Below are 14,029 nucleotides of genomic sequence, written 5' to 3'. Positions count from 1 at the left end.
TAAATATTACAATTCAAATAAAGAAATAAACATAAATTGCAAACAGAACTCCAGTGCAAATATAGATTATAAATCTGTATTAGCTGTGACAAATCTATATGTGACTTTGTACAGGAAATAAATATGTAAATTGGAAGTACAACAATAAGTATCTGAAAATTAAATTTCATTGAGTGGGCTTTCTATTGTTAGTCCCCAGTGCATTGTCTCTTATAACATTTTTCTCAGTTAGCTTTTTTTTGTCATTGTTAAACGAAGCATAGTGTGGCCTTTTATCAACTGAGATTTTTCTAACGCAAATATTTAATAACGGTTTCCAACTGATGCAGAATGTGAGTTCCATGAGGGCAGGGATTTTATCTGTTGATGTGCTACATTCCCAATACTTAGCACAATGCTTTGAGCTTAGTAGTTATTCACAAGTTATTAATGAATAAATGAATTTTTTAGTAAAAACATCATCAAAGAAAATCAAAATCTTAAAACTATTATTCAAAGTTGTACTCTCTGTAGCAAAACTAGGTACAAGTTACATTGTTGTCTTAAAGCTTACAAAATCAGCTGAAAATTAATAAGATGTTAATATGAGAAAGCAGAAGGAACTATTGGCAAAACTATTTGATCAAAAACATTCCTGGGCATTGCACATGTGCATAGCACATAATGTTGAAGAGCAGTTACTATCATCATTCACTTTCCAGCATGACATATATGAAGAAGTACTCAACAAGTTACCCTTATTCATTATTGACAACCAACTGCAAGATTTGGGTAATTATTTTGTAAACTGGCGTGTAAAGCTGGAGAAGAGGCATGTATAAGGTAGCTTTGTGAGTAATTATGAGGTATGTTATTATAAGAATAAAAGAAGTTCAGCAGTCATCAATAGGCTTCTGTTTTTGCTTTGGTTGTTTGAGGACAGAGTGAATATTTTAAAGATGATCAAGCTATGACCTTTAAATATACATCTTTTTAGTATATGTTGTGTGAAGAAAGACACACAAGTACAACATTCTTGTTTTCTACACTGAAGTATATAATACTTGTTATCAGGGGAAGGGTGCACATATAAGTTTTTGAAATGAGAAATGGGACTCTGATAATGCCAGATAATTATTTCACACCAAGTGTAGCTTAGCACTATATTCAATATCTAAGATAGACTAAATTTATTTCAGGGATAAGATGTCATGGTTTTTAATGTTGAAGATACCAGGATTTTTTAGAAGATTGAACTGTGGCACAAAAACTTAACTCTTGCACAACAGTTGACTTTCTTTTTTTGGAGAAAAATATCAGTGATTCATTATCGGGAATATTTTAAAATAGCATCCAAAAGTTGCTACAAAATATGAAGAAATGTCCAGCACATCTTACAAAGTCCTTTTTGCTAGCAGGCTATGTTCTGCTCTCTGTAAGCCTCGTCACTAATTTGGTGATTTGCTGTAAAAAGAGAGATCTGGAATGATACTGCAGCTCTCTCCGGCTCTATGCTATTGCCCTTGGCCTGGAATTTTTTTTTTCACTTCAGCTTGCTTAAGCAGATTGCCCAAACTGTGCATGAGTTTTGCCCTCTGAAAGCTGGGTTCATTTTCCATTTCTACTCATCTGGGACAAGCTTCTACAAGAGGGCTTCTTTCCTTTGGCCCATGCCTAATGCCCTGGTAAGTGGGGTTCCGCCTGATTTCAGCTTGCTGTTGTTTTTTTTTTTGCACTGTTTGAGATGGAAATGCTCTGATTTAACACCACATGGTGGGTATTCAATGCCCTTCCAGATTGTGAATTCCTATTGCTTTTTCTTTGCCTCTCCTGTCTAACCTTATTATTTCAGAAGATGTTAATTTTATTATCTTGTTCACATTAAATATAGTCATCTAGGAATTATTCAGAGGAAAACACTGGCTGGATGCTGTTTCTGGTTACCTAGCATTTATTCCAATTTTTTAAAACATAGAAGAAAAGAAGCAGAGGTTATTCTACTCTTTATGATTCATCAAAGTTTCTTTACATTTCATGGGAAATGGCCAATAAATCTTGGTCAGGAAACTCTACTGATTTTATAGGAGATAAATTTACTGAATTTAGCAAAAGGTTTCTCGGAAATGGCTCCTAATTCCAACTCAGACCTTTGTTGCAATACCTCTAGTAATGGCCCACTTATTTGTGATGTGTAAATATCTCATAACTGCACCTGCTTTCACATACACAGTATTTGTGCACTGTGACTTCACTATCCAAAAATTATCTCAAGTAATTTGAAGGATCAGACCAAGAGAATGGTGCAGACCAGCAAGGGTACTCTAGAGTCAAAGTTGTATTTAGCTGTTCCACATTAGGATAGCTGGGCCAAATATGCTTATGGCTGTCAACCACCCAAATGCTTAATGTCTGTGTGGTGTTGCTAGCATTTTGAGTCTCCACCTTTTGAATATCATTAATGCCTGTAATCATTCTTGAGGATTTCTGAGCCTTCTCATCATTCAATATACTCCTCCAGATTAACAATAGAAGTCAGACCTACTGAATCACCAAAGAATGGTCTCTATAGACTCACATCTGTCTCTATCTGAATTTCAAGGCCGTTAAGGATGCTCCTCTGTCTCTACCAACCCAGGTTAGTCTTTCCTAGAAGCTATAGAACTAGACAAAACTGGTTTTTTAGGATGCAAATTAGGTCCTGGAATTAGTGTCATCTCAGGTTCAATGTACAAAATTTCGTTATGACTAACTGCATGACTTGTTCATGGGAAACTAGCATGGAAACAATTTAACAAAAGGATACCCTCTTTTTAGTTGAAAGATGGTTTTCTTCATTTTTTTAAGTTAAAAAAATTTTTTTAAGTTTATTTTGAGAGAGAGAGAGAAAAAGCACAGTGGGGGGTGGGGAGCAGAGAGAGAGGAAGAGAGAGAGAATCCCAAGCACACTAGCAGTGTGGAGCCCAATGCAGGGCTCTAACCCATGAACTGTGAGATCATGATCCGAGCTAAAATCAGATGCTTAACCCACTGAGCCACCCAGGCACCCTTAAGCTTTTTGTTTGTTTGTTTTATTTTGTTTTGCTTTGTTTTTTTAATTAGAGAGAGAGAGAGAGAGAGAGAGAGAATAAGTGGGAGAGAGGGGCAGAGGGATATATAGAGAGAATCCCAGGCAGGCTCCATGCTCAGAGTGGAGACTAACGGGGTACTCAATCCCACAAACCCTGGGATCATGACCTGAGCTGAAATCAAGATTCCGATGCTCAACCGAGCTACCCAGGTGCCCCTGAAAGATGGTTTTCTGATGCAGCTTTTCTAAGCTTTCAACCAAAGAACTTGGGTTCTATGATAAAGAAAGAAAGACTGTTTTTAAAAGAATAAATATTAATTTAAAAGTATTTTGTTAGAATTATTATTTGAGGTTTTATAGCAGGTACAAATCTCAATCTAAAAAAAATCTGGTTTTCAAGAAATATAATTTCATTTTTCTATAACACAATTTCTGTTTCAAGCTCTGATTTCACAAGGGGTGGCAGACACTTAATCATAGTCACTTTGGCAGGGACTGCATCTAAATTGAAGGGGTTTACATAGTATTAGAGGAAGGGGGTTGAGCATTTGATCCTTGCTCCTCCTCTACCATGCTGGCTCTCCCAAGGTTTCCAATCTGCATCCTTCCTCAATAGCAGTCATTCCCACACATTGCTGCTGGGTCAATCTTGGTCTATCAACAAGGCCCCTTTAGGTCTGTTGGTTTCTGTTCCCTCTGCACCCTTTTTGGTGTCTGGAAATCATTGTGTTGGGTTTTCAGAACATTCATGGTACTATGTAAGGCTTCACTGTCCATTATGGTAGCTATCAGTCACATGCAACTATTTACATTAAAATTAATTAAGATTAAATATTAATACTCCTGTTTCTCAGTTACACTAGCCACATTTCAAGTGCTTAATAACCCCAAGTGACTAGAGGCTACTATATTGGACACGATGAACATTTTGTTCATCACAGAAAGTTCTATTGAACTGTACTCTAAAGTCTGGGCTGGGCTAGACACATAGTTCAGCTTTTTCTTCTCTCTGGGGTCTTGCCACCTCCCTTTGGCTCTAACAAGGAAAAAGAATGTTGAGTTATCTCTCTCAGATCTCAGATTCCATAGATAGATCCTGCTATTTCAACTGCACCTCTCCACAACTTGTGCCAGAGTAGAGTGAAACTAGGACTTACTGGGGGGCGCCTGGGTGGCGCAGTCGTTAAGCGTCCGACTTCAGCCAGGTCACGATCTCGCGGTCCGTGAGTTCGAGCCCCGCGTCAGGCTCTGGGCTGATGGCTCAGAGCCTGGAGCCTGTTTCCGATTCTGTGTCTCCCTCTCTCTCTGCCCCTCCCCCGTTCATGCTCTGTCTCTCTCTGTCCCAAAAATAAATAAAAAAAAAACGTTGAAAAAAAAATTAAAAAAAAAAAAGAAACTAGGACTTACTGTCCTAAGGACCCACCAGCATCTAGCTTCTCAATATTTTCCTCCCAATTATTCTTCCCCTTCCAGTTCAGGAAATCCATTTCTCATCTCTATGAAAGGAAGTTTCACTATTGTCTATAGCAACAGTATCCAATAGGAATATAATGCAAGCCACATGTATAATTTAAATTTTTCCTGTAACAATATTAACATGGTAAAGTAACAGGTGAAATTAATTTTTAATGTCTTTTATTTAACCCAATATATCCAAAATATTATAATTTCAACAGGTAATCAATATAAAACTATGAATAAGATATATTCCACTCTTTTTTTTACATGATAAGTCTTTGATATTGGTGTATATTTTATATTTACAGCACATCTCAATTTGAACTAGCCGTATTTCAAGTGTTCAATAGTCACCTGTGGCTAGAGGTTATCATACTGAACAGTGTAGGTATCTAGTAGGATCCATTTCATTGCTCCCTAAAGGGCTATGATTTAGAAACTCAAAAGCCAGGGGAAAGTTCCCTGTTTCTCTGCATTCTGTTATATTCCTTTCCTGAAACAATGAGCAAAGACCAGCCTAAATGAGGGTGGGTGTGATGCTGAGGGTGTATCAGGGTAGAGTCTAGGAGGAGAAAGGCCATAAGATAAAAAGAAGTACATGGAAAAACAACTACTACAGAAACCATCAATTAATATTTTAAAGTATTAGCCTGCCACAATGAGTATTTTTAGGACATAAGAACTGCTGTAGGATTGTCAGGAGTAAATTTGTTAACTGTGGATTTAAAAGAAATAATTTCATTAGCAGTTAAAGATTGCAGGAATGTTGTATATAGTATAACTGCTATGGTAACTGGAAAACAATGCAAAAACCTGCAGTGCTATTATTGGGAGTAAATCTTATTAGTATGACTAAGGCACAGATAAGTTCTATTAGTAGTTAAATCCTGCAGTAATATGTCTGACAATTTTTACTGCAAAAACTGTAAAACCTAAAGATAAAAATTTTATCATCAGGAATGACAATAATTCAAGCCTTTGGTTGCATTTCATGGACTAAAATCTCCATTTTGGAGGTTTCTGAAACGGTGACTAGCAAAGCTGCTTCAAGGAAAATACTTTCTATAATTTCAAAAGTGTCATGGCAAAGAAGATTGAAATTTTGGAGATTTCCACTTATTTCTTTGTATTCTGTCTTCACTGTGATCTTGATGAAATTTAAAGGCAAAATCAAAATTATTTTAAATGTTGAATATTTTGTGAAGTAAAAATCTATTTATAAAATTTTGCAGTCAACACCTGGGTCAAGTGAACAGGACAGTTAAAGTAACATACATCCACAGGTCTATTATGCAGCTTAAGTCTGAGATGGAAGGAAATGATAAATCAAGACTGGAGTAAGTAGGGGATTAGAAAAGGCTTTGAGGTGTAGTTCTTGTGTGGAAGGGCGGGAGGGGGTCGGAAGGATTTGCACACCGGTAGGTAGGGAGAATGGGGGCTTTAAGAAAAAGGTAACTTCCAGCATGTCAAAAGATCTCAACTAATATATGGCATGAAAGGTGGTCATGAGAATTGAGGGTAAGTGAATTTATAGTAATTATTATAAAATCTCGAGCCCACATAAGTTATTGGTTTTCTGGTCTTGGTAATCACTGAGACAATGGGAAAGGAATAATGTTAAATGCACTATTTCTTTAGTCCTGAGGTAGCTATGTTTGGCAGCAACTAAGTATTGCTCAAGTATTCTTGAATACTGGTTGTTTTTTTCTTGACTGTTTATGTTCGCTACCAAACACAATGGTGTACATTATTAATTACCATTTAGTGACTGTTTTACTATGTATCAAGTACTTTACTTACGTATCTTCCATCTTCTCAACATCCCAGAAAGGCAGGCATGGTTATTTGGTTGCTAGAATAAGAAGTCAAGACTCAGAGAGGTTAATTTGCGTTATTTTCTTGCATGCTAAACACCTGTTTATGAAAAACTCCTTGAGAATAGGGACTGTATCTTTTATGTACTATTAATTGTATTTAATATGATCAATACTCAGTTGGTTTCAATAAGTTTTAGCTAAGCAGATGAAAAAAAATCTTAAGATATTCTATAAGAAAGTTTCTTCAATAAATTTGGTTAGCAAACAGGTTATTAAAAAAAAAGTTATGAGAGAAAAAGCTGTTTGGTGGAGACTTTAGGAGCTAGCTTCTGAACTTGAGCTCAGCAGCAGAACAATGTCAAGGTCTGCTCTTAATTTCTTCATTTTGAACCTTGATCTCTTCTTAGCAATCTGTGCAACTAGAATGAAAAAGAAGAGTTTACATCCAGGAAAAATACTTCTCCAAAAATAAAATTTGTCCTGTAAGAAATTCTTTCTTAGTCTCTTGAGAAAGTTTCTTTAGGGGCCCTATATACTCCTTCTCCTTCTTGGTTCTTTTTTTTTTTTTTTTTCTTCTTCTTCTTCTTCCTCAAGAAAAGACATGTATTTAAAATAGATTGCTTTTAAGATAATTTCTCTACAATAAAATCTCTCTCCTTCCCCCCCCCCCCCCCCCCCGAAGATGGGAAAGAGTACTAAATGAAACCAGGTTGATCACATAAGAAAGTTTGGAAAGTTCTGAAGAACAATAATAAATGGGATGCAAAACCCTCCTGATCATCATGTGGGTTGTTCCTGAAGGGCAACTTAGATTAAAATAGTTTATGACCATTTCTATAAATTAGTCATAAAAAAAAACCCATACACTTAAAGTCTGTTAATGATGCAGAATATATCACTATATGAGATCATAATGGCTGTAGGTTGTAGTGACTTAGTAAACCACTCAGGAAGGACACATGAGGACTCTAAGATGTACAGAAAATAAGAATCAATATAAATATTATGGTTATCTTAATATTTTAAAGTTAAGACTGTAGCAAAATACATGATATCTATGTTCTTTTCTGTAAAGTGCACATTGTGTTCTTGTGGTGTTATTAGATTAATTTCTTTATTGAAAAAGGAAATATAATTAGATACTGGATTCAAGACCTGTCTCCCCATCTCTCCTGATTCTTCAGTCCCTCTCTCCTTTTTCTTGCTCTGCTTTTGTATATAGATGTGATCAACTCTCACCATTGCCCTCCTGTCCTGTCCTTCAAAGAGTCCGTCCCTAGATCCTGATACCTTTTAAGGTATTTTGTCCAAGCACTCTGCTCTCCGTCCTTAGTAAGATTAACGATGGCTCTTAATTGTTTCGGGGACCCAACTTGTTTATTTTCTTTTCATGTTAGTTACCCTTTCTTTTTTCATACTATATGGTGATTGCTTACAGGGTACTCCTACTTCTCCTACTTCTCTGACCATTCCTCCTCAGTCTCTTTTCCACTTTACTCTGCTTATTCCTTAAATGTTGGGATCCCCTTTCCTCCAATATCATTCTTTGCCCTCTTTCTCTACTCCAGGGGTCTATGAACTACCCAAAATTGAAAGCAAATTTTTGTGTTTTATGATAGGATATATTTTCCTCCTTGGGAGAGTGTCTGTAGCTTTCATCAAATTCTCAGAAAGGTCCTTGGCTCTTTTTAACAAGGTTAAGTGTCCCTGCCCTCACACTCTGCTTGGGTTATTTCATCCTCTTCTTTGCCTATAACCACCCTTTTTATATGCCAGCCACTCCCGAGTCATTTACAAGGGAAAAAGACCACAGGGGGGAAAGGAGGAGAAGGAGGAGGAGGAGGAGGAGAAGGAGAAGGAGAAGAAGGAGAAGGAAGAAGAAGAAGAAGGGGAGGAGGAGGAAGAAGAGAAGAAAAAAGAAACCAAGATCCAAAGAAATGTTGAAGAATCAGAACAAGAAGAAATTGCAGTGTAAATATTGTTTCCAGCTCAGTTTATTCAATCCCGTTGAGGAACAGTACACTGAATGTTAGGCGTGCGTTGGCAGGGTCATTACTCCAGTTTGTCAGAGGAAAACCCCCAGGAGGAATCGGGTGAAACCAAGGCCGTGTGCGCAAACAGCCTAGTTGCTAGTGGCGGAGAAGGCGCACCCAGCTCCTAGGGTGGGGACAGGAGAGTACCAGAGAGAAAACCACAGCAGCCGTACTGCCCCCAGCTACAGCGAAGCCAGACCGGGCTCTACTTTCACTGAGTCGAGCCAGAAACCCCGCCCGGCACCCAGCGCACCTTTGAGGGACATCCAGTTTAATCAACCATCTTCCAGGTCACTATAAACACTCCTTACTCCTCCCGCCTATCGTTTCTTTCTCCAAGCCAATCAGAGGAGTGGGCGGGATCGTCCCTGGTGGATTCCAATTTTTTTTTTAAAAAAGGGTGGACTGTGCGCCGCGTTCCGGCTGGGGGGAAAAACACCTCCAAAGCTGGGGGGTGGAGCTCCTGTTATGGGCACCCAGATTGGCCAATGAAGTGCCCCCGCCGCTCAAAGGCCCGCCCACCGAGATGGGCGGGGCACGCGTGGTGCCCGGCCAATGGCGGCAGGGCGGACTGAGGTTGAGCCGCCGTGGGTAGGGTTAGTGTGAGAGGTGCGGCGGGGGAGGTAATGATGATGGTGGCGGAGGAGGAAGGCGGGGGAGGGGTTGCTGGGCACTGAGCAGCGGCTCTGGCAGGGTTTTGTAGGGTGGGGGACTGTCGCGGGGCGACTGCGTCCGGGAGGGGGCGGGCGTGAGGCGCGCCGTCCGCCTGAGGGGCTGCAGACCCCGGCTCCCGCGAGCGCCGCGGCTGGCTCGGCTGTTCCATGTGGCTCCGGCGGGGATGGAGGACTCGGTGGCGGCGGCGGCGGCTGCTGCTGCGGCGGCGACGGAGGAGCGGCGCTGAGGAGGGAACGGGGCCAGACTCAGCCAGACAGCGGGATTAGAGGTGTGAGGAGGGGGCGGGAGTGGACGTTCGGCGGGGACGGGGCTCGGGGACCGGGCTGGGGTCTTCAGGCATCGCCTGGGTGACAGGGACCGTGGGCGAGCTACCGCCTGCCACCGCTGTGGGGCAGGGGTCTGGGCTCTGTGCGTGAGAAGAGGAGGCTCTAGAGGACTGTTCCCTTCGGATGGGGGAGGGAGGCACCGCACCCCATACTGTGCACTTGCCCCGCTGGTCATTGCTTCACGCCCAGGCAGGAGTTTCCATTTCCCTCCGGTTGGCAGCAAAGGTGGAGAGCCCAAGTGGCCTGGAGCCCGGACGTTGCCCTCCCTCTGCCTTGAGATTTCCCTCCACTCCTCTTTTCCCATCCATTTCCCTCCTTTGACTGAACAACAGCATTCCTCCTTGCTCCTTAATTTGTTCCAAGCACATATTCAAAGACTGGAGGCTATTAATTATCGGCTGAAAAACAAAGTTTATTTAAAAATGTTCCACTCCTCCCTCTGACTGCCGGTGGACATTAAACAGCATCCCTAGACTTTCCCGCTCTGCTCGCCCTTCTGTGATGCTAGGAGGGGGAGGCAGGGCCCCGACTTGCGTTTCTCGATTGTTGTTGATGCTAATTACCTGATGTGTTGCTCTACGTCTTCGGTGTGAATTGTAATTTCTTCCTTGACGTCTTGCATCCTTGATGTAACTGGCTTTTGAGGTTGGTGTTTTGTTTCATTGTTTGAAAAACATGCGGAGAACTGAGGTTGTCTGTTGCAGTGTTATCTAACCTGGGTGGTTAGTCACTCCTCAAGCTTCTCTCATATATTTCTCTTTGTTTTGCTTTTCAGTCCTCCAGAATACACATAATATAGCCCCTGAGGTGGAATGGTGATGTCTTCATGAGGGAACCTCCTCTCATTCATCCTGTCATGTGTATCATACTGTTCTTGACTGGGCCATTCATCTAAGATGGGATTTACCCTGTGAAACAGGGAGAAGACTTATGGACCCCAAACATCATTTCAAGTCGTAGTTGAGTTTTTTTTAAAGTACAGACATACATGCAAAGCTCCTTTCCTTTGGGCCCTCTGCTTTGTTAAAGCTGCTGTGTTGCTAACCCAGAACTGCTCAAGTGACTGCTCATCATGGCTTCAGTTTGGAAGAGACTGCAGCGTGTGGGAAAACATGCATCCAAGTTCCAGTTTGTGGCCTCCTACCAGGAGTTGATGGTTGAGTGTACCAAGAAATGGTAAGACATGTCTGGGGGTAGAGTTTCCTGTGTTGTGGCCTAAACTCCGTGTGGCCTAAACTCTGCTTCTTCTGACAGCAGATTTACCTTTCTGTAGTGCACGAGTGTGTACAAGCTGTGCAGGGTACAGATTACTCTAACAAGTATTGTGGTATGCACTGTTGCTGCTGGTACCATCCCTATGGGTTTTAATTATTGCACTTTAGTATGGCTCAGAGGACTAACTGTGAGAGCTTACTAAGCACAGTTGATTTGGTCTTGAGGTCTTTCATCATTAGTGTTAGCAAAACTTTGATTTTTTTATAATTTGAAGGAGGTTTAAAGAATGACTATTGAATATTGTAAACATGCATATGTTATATTGTAACCTGTACGTGTTTTAATATGGAAATCTATATTCCTTTGGGGTGGTGATGATCGATTTTATTTTGTTCTTGATTTTTCATTTTTCTTGGCTTAAAATAAATAATTTTTCATTATTTGAATAATGTAATGCTAGCCCATACAACCTTAGAAATTCTTTTGTTATATGCTTAGTCAGGCAACTGTATTTTATTTTAATTGCCTAATGGGATACATTTCTTGGCCAGACTTAAGGAAGCAATTAGTAGTGCTGGCCTATGATTTGCTTCTTTCTACTTGAGCAAAGTAAATTTAGGGCTTTCTTTTCACTGCTTTGAATGGTAAGCAAGAATTCTTATTTAGTAAGTGAAAAAGAGTTAATCTGAAGCAAATGGTCCTTTGGGTTTTGATTTATTTCAGTGTTTATGTAGTATTATTGCTACATAAGTCTATTTCATTGTCCACAAGGACTGTAATCTCACGTCTGCATTACCTTTCGTTTTGACATCCTTTTTATTCCATGAAAGAAATAACTTGCTCTATTCTAGAACTCTTATAGCATATTTGAATATTTGGAAACTAGTTTCCGAATGTTTTTTTCTTGAACTTGTAAGAAATGTTATTTTATATGCAATTCAAGAAATGCATGCACTAATTACCTACTTTACACTAGGCACTGTGGCTTGAGAGTTGAATATGACATAATCCCTACCCTCAAGGAGCTCACAGTCCATGGTGATGACAGTCGTGTAAATAACTTCACTCTGATAGGAATAGTAATACAAATATGTATGATGTAGGGATTTTCATCTGTCTCCATCATTTAACAGTTGGTATGCTTGGGGACAGGTTATTTATTTCTCTGTGATTTAGTTTCCATATCTGCAAAAGAAATAATGGTACCGTTTCATAGGAGAGATTATTGTGAAGATTAAATGAGTTAATACCTGTAAACTGCTTGGAACAGTGTCAGGCACATAGTAAATGCCCAGTAAATTCTATTATTACTTAACAAAGTTGGCAGTGGAGGAAATAATTCTTTAAGAGAAGAGGGTATGGTCTCGGGATGGCTTCCTGGGATCTGAACTGGGTTTTGAAAGATTCATAGTAGTTGGCCAGAAAGCCAAGGGAGAAGAAATGAAGGATATTCTAGCCTGAAGCAACAGCCTATGCAAAAGCTTGGAGGAATTGAATAGCATGGGATGTGCTGGAAATTCAAGCAGTGTATTTTGATAATAATGGGGCTTAAAGTGCAGGATAGGGGGAGTGCAGTGGGATATGATGCTTGAAAGGCAGGCAGGATTCCAATCATGGAAAGTTAAGTGCTTGGACCATTATATGTGGCTTGGACTTTATTCTGTGGGTGATGGGTGGGGGGCATAGTAAAAAGTTTTGAGCGGAAGATACATTAGGTTTGCATTTTGGAAAAATCACTTGGATAATAGTGTGGAGCAGGTATCATAGTGGAAAGGGTAACTGGAGGCAGCAATGTCAGGGTAGCTGTTGCAGTAGGTAAGGTGAGGAAAAAGGCTAAGACTAGGGCAGTGCAAAGGAAATAGAATAGACTGGAGGAACACTTAGGACACCAGATAGATAGGACTTGATGGTCATTTCAGTCAGGAGTCTGGAACAGATGGGGATGAAGGAGAGGGAAAGGCCTAGATTGACACTCAAGTTTCTGGTTTGGAAGACTGGGTACTGGTAACCAAACTAGGGAATGAGGAAGATCCTCATTGAATTTTTTAACTGGGCAGTATACTGGGAGTATCACCTTTATGATGGTTAAATTTGAGTCTTTTCTTAAGGGATGTAGAACACATCAGGTGATTCTTTAGTTACAAAATCAGTTTCTTGGGGTGCCTGGGTGGCTCAGTCGGTTAAGCATCTGATTCTTGATCTTGACTCAGGTCATGATCTCATGGTTCATGAGATAAAGCCTCATGTGGGGCTCTGCACTGGCAGTGTGCAGCCTGCTTGGGATTCTCTCCCATCTCTTTCTCTGCTTCTCCCCTGCATGCACTCTCTTTCTCTCAAAATAAACATTAAAACGTCCACAAAAAACAAAATCAGTTTCTTCCCTATAGTTTGCAGCATTGCTAATTTTTTTTCCCTTGAGAAGTGTGTAAGTTATTGTTAATGTGTCTCAATGTGAACGAATGAAAATTTAACTTGATTACAGATGAATAGATGGCTTGATCATTTTTAGGGATGGCCATTATGGTATACCTATTAAATTAGGTCTTTATGATAGGAAATGGCTTTAACACTAGAAATATTTGGATGTTCTAGACTTTTCAATTTTATAGTAGTCACATGGAAGGTAAACAAGTGTTGAGAAGATAAGAAAATAGATCTGGTATAGGGAAGAAGGAATAAACTATGAAAAGAACAGATAGCATTCCATTGGGATTGCGTCTTTGGAGGTAACCTATGTATATAGGTTCTATTGCCTTTTAGAACCTTCTTATTTAAAATGTTTTCTGAGAAGTAGGAGCATTTGCAACACCTGGGACCACCTGTTAGACCTGCTGACTTTCAGACCTTGCCCTAGACCTACTGAGTCACACGGTATGCATGTTAAAGTTTAAGAAGCAGTATTTTCTTTTAGAGGGTGGGGGGAGAGAATCATAAGCAGGCTCCACGCTCAGTGTGGAGCCAGACGCATGGCTCAATCCCATGACCCTAGGACACTTAACCAACTGAGCCACCTAGGCACCCCAAGAGCCAGTATTTTAAAATAATGTTTTCAACCTTACCAAGTGTCCTCATGACTCCAGGATAAAGTATATTAAAAATACACTGACTTCTGCATGAATTTGAAACTCAAGGAATAAAGATGAAACTTGAGATTAGGGGGTCATGGGAATCAGGATATGTTTTTCAAGGGAGAATGTGTTATTTCTGTGATTAAGGCAAGGAGAATGTTTCCCCTGTTCTGTTGTCATGGCCATACGGTATGAGCCTGGACATGCCAGATAACAGGATGAAGGTAAGAGTTTAAGGATCTTTTTTTAGATCTAGGCCATGAGCAAACTCACAGTACTTTACCTTTGATCAAAGGATGGGTTCTATAGATTAGAGGATTTGGGGCTTCTGCTTTCTCAAAGTTCTTTTCTCTCTTGTCTTACAATATTTCACCTTTGCTCTGGCTGGTGG

The 14,029-nt window shown here is 40.2% G+C and overlaps 1 protein-coding gene across 10 annotated transcripts in view; it reads left to right on the top strand.

Annotated features, from left to right (window-relative positions):
- Positions 1–14,029, top strand: part of EHBP1 (EH domain binding protein 1) — a 375,689-nt gene that overhangs the window by 21,388 nt on the left and 340,272 nt on the right. For 4 of the 10 annotated variants that reach the window (XM_086701016.1, XM_086701015.1, XM_086701012.1 and 1 more), the window contains exons 1-2: positions 9,149–9,297; positions 10,131–10,531. In XM_086701016.1, coding sequence (XP_086557142.1) covers positions 10,428–10,531 — 104 coding nt within the window. In that variant the 5' untranslated portion in view covers positions 9,149–9,297; positions 10,131–10,427. Of the gene's footprint in view, positions 1–1,463; positions 1,665–2,497; positions 2,615–8,905; positions 8,978–9,147; positions 9,298–10,130; positions 10,532–14,029 lie in introns of those variants that run through there. The other 6 variants (XM_086701011.1, XM_086701006.1, XM_086701009.1 and 3 more) reach the window with 5 other exon arrangements.

This window comes from Puma concolor, chromosome A3 (assembly GCF_028749965.1).
Source record: "Puma concolor isolate L17-30 chromosome A3, mPumCon1.1.hap2, whole genome shotgun sequence".
NCBI lineage: Eukaryota > Metazoa > Chordata > Mammalia > Carnivora > Felidae > Puma > Puma concolor.
Note: the sequence above shows the minus strand (reverse complement) of the source record. Positions and strands in the feature narration are given on the sequence as shown.